Source organism: Hevea brasiliensis, chromosome 7, assembly GCF_030052815.1.
Source record: "Hevea brasiliensis isolate MT/VB/25A 57/8 chromosome 7, ASM3005281v1, whole genome shotgun sequence".
Taxonomy (NCBI): domain Eukaryota; kingdom Viridiplantae; phylum Streptophyta; class Magnoliopsida; order Malpighiales; family Euphorbiaceae; genus Hevea; species Hevea brasiliensis.
In genome coordinates this window covers 38905865-38915863 of record NC_079499.1, presented here as the reverse complement: position 1 = coordinate 38915863, position 9999 = coordinate 38905865, and the positions used below count along the sequence as shown (strand labels likewise).

The 9999-nt window shown below is 35.5% G+C and overlaps 1 protein-coding gene across 8 annotated transcripts in view; it reads right to left on the bottom strand.

Moving 5' to 3' along the window:
* Positions 1 to 888: 888 nt before the first annotated feature.
* The window catches only part of LOC110667468 (uncharacterized), a 33601-nt gene continuing 24490 nt past the window's right edge, over positions 889 to 9999 (bottom strand). For 6 of the 8 annotated variants that reach the window (XM_058150076.1, XM_058150074.1, XM_058150077.1 and 3 more), the window contains 3 exons: positions 5065 to 5196; positions 3572 to 3646; positions 889 to 3485 (listed from right to left, as the gene is read on the bottom strand). In XM_058150076.1, the coding sequence (XP_058006059.1) occupies positions 1317 to 3485; positions 3572 to 3634 (2232 nt within the window). In that variant the 5' untranslated portion in view covers positions 3635 to 3646; positions 5065 to 5196 and the 3' untranslated portion in view covers positions 889 to 1316. The remainder of the gene's footprint in view (positions 3486 to 3571; positions 3647 to 5064; positions 5197 to 9999) is intronic. The other 2 variants (XM_058150080.1, XM_058150081.1) reach the window with 1 other exon arrangement.

Genomic DNA, 9999 nt, shown 5'->3' with positions numbered 1-9999 from the left:
ATTAAATTTATTGATAACAATTTTTCTATATTTCTTAAACAATTATGATATATAATTATTATATAATTTTATTTTTAAATATGATTCTTAATTATTTTGATCTTCCAAGTTCAAATAATAGAAAAAGTGTTGATTACTAAATACAATTGTCATTCATTACAAGTTTATTACTTTTTAATTTAAAAAGTCAATGGTAGTTATTTTAAAAGAAAGTTAAATACTTTTGAACACATTTACTACAATTAAATTTAGTATTTAATTGCTAATAATTTAACAACTCAAGACATTTAATTTTAAAATTTAACTAATATTATAATGATTATCCAATTATTACTAAAACTAAAAGTTTAATTTCCTTTAAAATATATGTTCTAAATTAGAATCAAGCATATTTAAATTTTTGTGAGAAATTAATGATTAAAATTTTTTTAAACATGTCGAATTATTAAAGGTAATACCTATCCATTAATTTTTAATTTTTTAAAAGAGAAAAGTCAATATTAAGTATTTTTTATATTTTTTAAATAGATGTAATATAACTATCACATGTTATTATGTTCTTAATTTTTAATTTAAAAAGTCAATTGCGCTAAAATACTCATATTTATTTTTAAAAAAATTATTATTTAAAAGTTTTTTCTCTTCCTTTTATGCATTTAATAAATTTTAATTTACTTTAATTTAATTTTTATTATTTTAAAATAATTTTATTATTATTATATATGAAAAATAATTTATGGCCATTAAAAAAAAACTTATGACTATTAAGTTCATTGATAACATATTAGAATTTTAATATAGTAAATAGTAATATTAAAATATTTTCAATTAAAAAATAATATATATATATATATATATATATATTACCGTGATATTCCGCTGGTAAAATTAATAAAGGAATAAAAGTTACAAAATATCATTCTTATAATTGCCTTTTACTCATCTTCTCATCTTGTACCAAATACCCCCTGATACCCCTAGAAATTAAGTTAGTCCTGGTAAAGAAAGAAAAGAACAATGAGAGGAAAATTCCATCTATGATGCCCTTTCTTGTCAATCTTCATATGGACCATCAGCATTGCTTTTCCAAGGAGAGGGTCGGTTTAACTTGAAATGGGAGGAAATTTCCCAAAAATAAAATAAAATAAAAAAAAAAACAATGATAATACATTTGCACTGCAGCCATCTCAAATATGTGCCAGAATCACAGCAGCCATCTCAAATATCTGCCAGAATCACAAAAGCTAGCAGAAGAAAATTTAGCTGAAAAAATTACCCATGTATAAATGCAAAAGCAAAAGCCTTGGGCATGACAATTAAATGCCACCTCCAGAAGCTCGTGAGCACTCGGCAACATCCTCTAACCTTAGCGTTATTGATAATTCTTGGACCATTTTACCTCTATCTGCTGAGTCACCTACAGCCCTATTTAGCCTTTTTAACCAAACGTCATAGTCGACCGGATATGGAGTTCCACAAAGGCTATCAACATAATCAGCAAATGCCTTTAAAAGAGCCGAAACCTCACCAAGTTGCTGTTGAATCAAACGCTTTGCCCAGCTTCTCTCTCTCCATTGCAATGCGGCTTCAATAGAATCCTGTTGCTGCATACTGCCCCCACAAATAAAATACAGGAGGTAAATAAGGCTTTCAGCATCAGATGATGGACAAAGCTTGCCATGCTGAAGTGCATGTGATGAAGAGAACTGTAGATTTAGTCCGGGGCTGTCCCTGTCTTCCAGAACTGCACGTCCCCAGGAAATCGGCATGTAAAAGAATCTGTTTATCCCGCGGGAGTCCATGACGCGTATTATGTTCTCTGGACAAATATCACCGTGTTGGACACCAGCCATTGTTGCACTTCTGAGAGCAGCTAGGCAATCTCGGCAGCAGCGAACTGCCTCCTCAGAGGAAAATGAGCCATCCTGAGCAACTATGAAAGAAAGTTGCTCCCCGACTGGAGATGTCACAAGTATTGGGGTTCCACACCAAGGGTGATCACAACAACCTCCAGGGCTTTGCTTCTTACATGGACCAGGATGCAAAATTCGGCCAGAAGCAACTATTTCTGGCAAATATTTGCTTGTAATTCCTCTCTGCTTCAAGATGTTTAGTACTTTTGTTTGCCTCTGTACTTGGTACCACAAACTCATATCTTCCCAACATGGCTCTAATCTACGTGGATGGGCACCCACGTATAAAGTCAATAGCTCTGTTGGATTATCTAGATAAACAGCACTATAGAGTAAATAATTCCCTCCAACAAAGGAATTCTGAATTTGAAAACTCTTATGCCCCTGCTGCTGGTCCTCCAACAGCAATACTTCACCCTGCCTAAGCTTCAAACGCAATGATTGTTTTCTAGAAGAATCATGACTATGGTTAAGTTCTACGATCTCTCCTTGATGTCCCGTCTGTTGGAAATGTACCCAGGCATTTTCACCTTCACTAAGGCAGCACTCTATCCTACGCTTCTGAAGACGGAGACTATGATCTGAGGCCAACGAAGCAATCGATTTTCTTGGTGGTCCATTCCACTGGACAATGGAATAAAAAGTTGCTAGAAGTACTTGCAGAGTTCCAAGGTCCCCCCAGTTTGCATTGCCTAACTTATTCCAGACCCGCTCAACAGAGGAAACTCTAACTTCAGCATGACATTTGATCCATTCAATCACAGAGTGATATGGATTAGTCGACTTCAATTCAAGTCTACTAAGATCACCCCCAAGCTTCACCACACCACCAAATTTAGAATCAAAAACCAAAAGAAAAACGGAATCACTGTCAATTGTGTTGAGCTTGCTCAAACTCCTAGCAATTAGTATATGAATGCCATAAAACAAGGCTTCACATATGCAACTGGCAGATAATTTTAACTCGTTACCTGACAATATATCTGTTTTAAATAAGGAAAGCTCCACCACTTGACCCCATTGAACTAGTGGATCACTCCCAGTTTTTGATATTAAGGCTAAACCACAAAGCTCTTCAAGTCTTCCCCTTGATATTGCCTTCTGTACAGTGTAAAACTTTGATCCATGGCGACAGGGACAAGATAAAAAGAATGGCAATGGCCCACTTTTCCGCCAAAATGTATGCCATAGACCATTCACAATAGCATGAAGAAAATCTTCAATTGCAAAATACTCATCTTCTTTTGAATCACCAGAAGCATAAGGTGAGCAAGGCATACGGCATAGCTGCTGAAACAGGACCCCCTCCAATGCTAAATCAAGCTTGCGCAATTCGTCAATTGAGAAGAGTGAACTGAAAGATTGCTCATCAGTTGTATCTGCATGAAAATTTTCCATAACCCAATCCTCAAGACTATGTTTAAATAACTCAAGGTTGGCAAGTTTCCTCCCATAGTCTTTTAGTGCCTTGAGCACTCTTCTAGAAGTAGGAATGAACATGCTTGAAGTAGAAATGCTAGATATGCTACGGGTAGAGATAACTGCATCCAACAGAAACCCATGTAATATTAACTGTGAACGACAATAGAGAACAAGTCAGGCCTAAAGGAAACATAAAGGAGGAAACAAACTTTAAAAGATTAGCCAGTATTACAAACCAGAGCTAGACTTCCTGAAACTTCCATCCAAACTCTGTCCTGGACAGGAGTCCCCCACATCATTTTGTGAAAAACCTGAGCCATGATAATCCCATTTGTGAAATTTGATAGCATGGCAAGTTATGCAGAAAAATGCAGTTCATCAGAACAGTGGCTAATTCAGGGTAAAATTTAAAACAAAAACAACATATTTTGACAAATGAATATTTGTTACACATTAAATAGTTTATGAAAGAGTAAAATATTTACGGAAAAATAAAGATGGAAAAATAAAAATCCAAAGCAAGACTTTTTTGCTTCTAATAACAAATCACGTAAATCAGATAATTAATGGTAAAATTGGTACTTGAAGAGAGATGCTTAAAACAAATCACATAAATCAGATAAGCACAAGATTACATTGATAACAGCATCTATTATGATTCATCAGTTTGCATTGAAATCTGTTTTGCATTGAAATCTGTAATGCCTTTCTACTTGGTGACATTTATGTCATGTAATCACCGGAATGCTATAATGTCATCAACTCAAAATCAAAGAAGACAGAAAGGCGAAATTACATCTGATTTAGAAAATTGCTCGTGTGAATTTATAATGCCAACGACTAGATAACCACCAAGAAATTACTGAAGCACCAACAGCTGGTCATCAACCATACATTGGGAAACAAGAATCACATTTTATATTTAATCAGCATTGGAGAGACATATCATATCCCAATCTTAATGCCTAGCAAAATCTAAAAGGACAATATACATTCAGCATAATTAATTGCACATCTTCAGCACACAGTTTGTAGGGCTTCATTTTTACCTATGGTCACTGAATTTATCCTTTATGGTTCTGTAATGTTAGAAAACCTCAATCTTTATTATAAGCCAATTAACTTTGATTTTGTTTCAATAAAATGACTACTGCCAAATTTTCTAAATTTTGATGTGTTGACTAAGAAATAGAATATTTTTAACTGTAGAAGTATATTAGAAAAAAAAAATTATTTCTGGCTAAAACTTTACAAACATTTGACAATAATGACCTTTTTGAAACAATCATGAGTTCAATGACCATATTGAAATTTGGTGGACATATTAAATTTCATGATAAGCTCAAAGACAAGTGAAATTAAGCCAATTTTGATTTTGCAATCCACATTGTTATATTGCATTTCACAGTCACATAGATAGGTTTCTTCCACACAGCATGGTTGCCATAGCATGGCCACATTATTCATCATAGAAATACTGGTTGGGCCAGAAAAGATGAATAAAATATCTATGAAAACACACACACACACACACACACACACACATATATATATAATCCACATATAACAGATAACACACTTTAAGCAAATAATGCTGTTTGTATGTATTAACTTCAAAGATTCTGAATATTTGCCACAAACAACTGTTCAATTAACTGGGGCAAAAAGCCAACACACACATAAACAATAATCAATAAAGTCATTCACATTATCAGCAAAAATCTCTCACCTAATTTCATGGCGACAACTTGACCAAATGCAAAAGTGAACACTGCAGGAAATGGGACAAACTGCAAAATCTTGATCTACAGATCTTTGGGGGCATCAAACCAAGTATCATTCAGCACCCATTTTGAAGCATCTACATAAACCACAAGAAAAGGCATAGTGAGGAGCCATAAGAAAAAAAAAAAAACAAAGTACAAGATATTTGAACAATCATTCACTGAAGACAAATGCAAAGCCAAGAGGGGTAATTTTCCAGCTATTTAAAAGATTGGATAAAAAAGGTGGGACTATTTTCACATCTACATGTGCTAAATCCAGTCTCACTAATGTTGTTTAATAGATTAGACCAAAATTCCCTTAATCCCTTCCATTTAAATCCAATGTTCTGCACCCAAAATACTATAATTCAAGCAAAAACTCCTAATCTCGAAAAACAATTAGAAAATTGCTAAAGCTTGCAGAAATATAAAATTAATAAATTATTAAGTTTCTGACAACTGGCTATAGGAATAATAGTAGTTGAGAACAGATCCTTACAATACGGGCTTCAGCCATATTTAGGACTCCAACTTTTGCCTTGTGAAAATATTTTCTCAAAGAAGGATTACAACATATTTATATAATTGTGATCCCTACTAAGAAGGAAAGTAATCCTATAATTAAGCAAATACATATCTGCAATGCTATAAGTTAGGGATACAAACAAATATACAAAGTTGGCATTCCATAACACTCCCCCTCAAGTTGGAGCATAGATGTTAATCACACCCAACTTGCTACAAATGTAGTCAACTCGAGCTCCATTTAGAACTTTTATAAAAATATCTTCCAATTGCTCTCCTGTTTTGACATGTCCTGTTGAGACGACCTTCTGTTGAATCTTCTCTCGAATAAAGTGATAGTCAATCTCGATATGTTTAGTTCGCTCATGATACACAGTATTAGAAGCAATATGGAGAGCTGCTTGATTATCACACCATAATTTTGCAAGTAATGGAACCTTAAGACCAACCCACATAACTTCACATACTGATTGTGCTATAGCCCGATATTCTGATTCAACACTTGAACGAGAAACTACACTCTGCTTCTTACTCCTCCACGATACCAAGTTTGCTCCAACAAAAACACAATACCCTGTTGTTGATCTCCTGTCAATCTTTGATCCTGCCCAATCTACATATGAAAAACACTCAACATTTAAATGCCCATTATTGCTATACAAAAGACCACGACCCGGAGCACCTTTCAAATAGCACAACATCTGTCCCAAAGCTTCCCAATGAGTAATAGTAAGGGAAGACATAAACTGACTCCCAACACTAACAGAGTAAGCAATATCCGGATGAGTCACTATCAGATAATTCAGTTTTCCAATCAATCTCCTATGCCTCTCAGGATCATCAAATAGCTCACCATCTCTTGCTGTAAGCTGAACGTTAGGAGTCATTGGTGCACTACATGGTTTAGCACCTAATTTTCTAGTCTCTACCAATAAATCAAGTACATACTTTCTTTGAGACAAGAAAATGCCTTTTTTACATCTTGAAACTTCAATGCCCAAAAATTATTTCAACAAACCCAAATCTTTTGTTTGAAATTGAGTTTGAAAAAATGACTTAAGTGATGAAATGCTAGCAGAGTCACTTCCAATAATTACAATGTCATCAACATATACCACAAGTAAGATTAGACCACTTTCAGAATGCTTAAAAAATACAGAATGATCAGAATTACTCTTTTGCATACCAAACTGTTGTACCACCTCGCTAAATCTTCCAAACCAAGCTCGAGGATTTTGTTTAAAACTATAAAGAGATTTGCAAAGCCTGCAAACTTTGCCTGGTTGCTCCATATATACCTCTTCTTGAGGATTACCATAAAGAAAAGCATTCTTGATGTCCGACTGGTGCAAGGGCCAATTATATATAGCTGCTAAAGAAATGAACAAGCAAACAGAAGCAAGTTTAGCTACAGGTGAAAAAGTATCAGAGTAATCAACTCCATATGTCTGAGCATATCCTTTTGCCACTAGACGAGCTTTTAACCGAGCCACAGATCCATCGGGATTCACTTTCACTGTGAACACCCATTTACAACCTACAGCCTTCTTACCAGTGGGCAGAGATACCAAGTCCCATGTACCATTAGTCTCTAAAGCCTCCATCTCCTCTCTCACAGCATCACACCAGTCAGGATTGGATAATACTTCACTAACAGTTTTGGGAATATGGATAGAGTCTAAAGAAGTAACAAAACATCGAAAATAAGAAGACAACTGATTATAAGAAATAAAAGATGAGATAAGATAAGTACATGAGCGTTTACCTTTACGAAGAGCAATTGGTAAATCAAGGTCGGAATTAGGACCAGAAGCAGAAACCGGATCTCCCAACGAAGAAGCCGGTAGAGAGTTTGAGTCTGAGTCTTGGATCTCTTCCATCCTCCTGGGAAAGATCCTTGAATAAACATGATGAACTAGTGGTTTAGGCTGAACTGGTACTGAGGCTGAAGGATCAGATGATGGGAGAGGAGTAGACATAGTATATATTAAGAGATCATCCTCCTCCCCCTGACTCTCATACACAAATGATTAAGGAAAAAATAGGGTAAACTCAAAAAATGTAACATCAACAGATACAAGATATTTATTAAGAGTGGGAGAAAAACACCGATACCCCTTTTAAAGACGAGAGTACCCAAGAAAGATAGACTTGAGAGACTTGGAATCCAATTTGATAACCTGCGGACGAACATCACGAACAAAACAAGTACACCCAAAGATACGAGGTTCAATGGGAAACAAAGACTTAGAGGGAAACAACACATTATAGGGAATGTCACTGTGAAGGACAGATGATGGCATACGGTTAATCAGAAAACAAGTCGTGGAGACTGCATCAGCCCAAAAATGTTTAGATACCTTCATTTGGAAAAGAAGTGCTCTAGCTACCTCTAGAAGGTGACGATTCTTTCTTTCGGCAAATCCATTTTGAGAAGGAGTATCAACACAAGAAGTCTGATAGAGAATATCATTCTGTGACATATAATTTTGAAAACTGTTGGAAAGGTATTCTTTTGCATTATCACTTCTTAAGGTACAAACACATGCATTAAAATGTGTTTTGATTTCAGCACAAAAGGCACAAAAGATAGAAAATAACTCTGAACGATTTTTCATTAAAAATAACCAAGTAACACGAGAATAGTCATCAACAAAGGTAACAAAATACTTAAACATAGTTTTAAAAATGATGGAACATGGACCCCATACATCAGAATGAACTAACTCAAAAGGAAACGAAGCTCGTTTATTGACTCGAGACACTGTAGGTAAACGATGGTGTTTGGCAAACTGACATGACTCACAATTTAAAACTGACAAAGACTGAAACTGTGAACATAACTTCTTCATGATAGATAGGGAAGGATGGCCTAACCGACAATGAACTTTGAGAGGACTTAAAGCACTGGAGCACACAAGAGATCTTGGCACTTGCTTGTCAATGATGTACAGGCCCCCAGACTCATGCCCTTTACTAATAATCTGCTTCGTCGTAAGATCTTGAAGGAGAGAATGATTGGGAAAAAATGAGACACAACAATTAAGGGTACGAGTAAGTTGACTAACAGGGAGTAAGTTAAAAGCAAATTTAGGTAAGCATAAAACTGAAGACACAGAGATTGTGGGTGATATATTGGCTACACCAGTACCCAGACACGAGATTTGGACCCATCAGCTAAAGTGACAAAAGAAGAGGAGTAATGAGGTTCAAATTGAGACAAAAGACTAGAGTTATCTGTCATGTGGTCTGTAGCCCCAGAATCAATTACCCACGTTGAAGAAGATGACACAAGGCATATAGTAAAATTACCTAACTCAGCAATAGCAGAGGCTAGTGAATTAGTGGGCTTTAGTGATGCCTGATACTGAGAGAATTGTGCATATTCTTCAGCAGAAACTAAAATAGTTTTTTCAAAAGTATGAGCTATGGTAGACTCCTCGGCTGCTATATTTGCCATCTGAATCCGGTTATTCTTGTTCTAAATCTGTGGGCAGATTCTTTTTGTATGTCCTGGCTCATGGCAATAATATCACACAATGCCTCCTGAGTCATGGTTATGGACAACTTTCCCACTTCGCTAATTACCCCTATTGCTATTGAACCCTCCTTTGTTTCCTCCTCTGTTGCCCTGCCTCCCACTATCAATGCGACCAACCAAGGCACTGTTAACAGACTGTGGAGGTTGGGAAGATTCTGTACGAAGTACTCTAGTGAAAATGTCATGCAAAGAAGAAATTTCAGAACTAGAAAGAATTTGAGATTTGGCAGTCTCAAACTCTGGAGGAAGACCTGCAAGAAAACTCATCACAGCCATTTGCTTCCTTTGAGCCTATTGGACTTTCACATTAGAATTAAATGGCATCAATACATTGAGTTCCTCATAAACTTGCTTAAAATCCATAAAATAAGCCGTAAGAGACCTATCTTGCTTTTCTGCTTTATATAATGCATTGCACACTTCATAAGTACAAGAAAAATTTCCTTTGCCCAAGTACAAAAATTCTAAATAATACATTATGTCTTTAATAAACTCACAGTGATTAATTAAACTAATTATCTCAGTACTAATGGAATTACGAATCCGTAGGAACAACCGAGCATCTTCCCTCATATAAGTCTGCTTTGTATCATCATTAGGAGGATCTTTGGTAAGGTGATCATCCTGATCAATACTTCGCAAATAAATACGAACGGTCTTGCTCCACTCTAAATAATTGAAACAATTAAGTTTGTGCTTCGTGATTTTGGTCATCACAGAAATCACATCAGCAACCACATTTTTAGTATCTGCCATTCTAAGAAACTTAACACAACCAATTTATCAAGGAGCAAATTACCCAAAATTTTCCTCAAAACTACCAAGATGCACA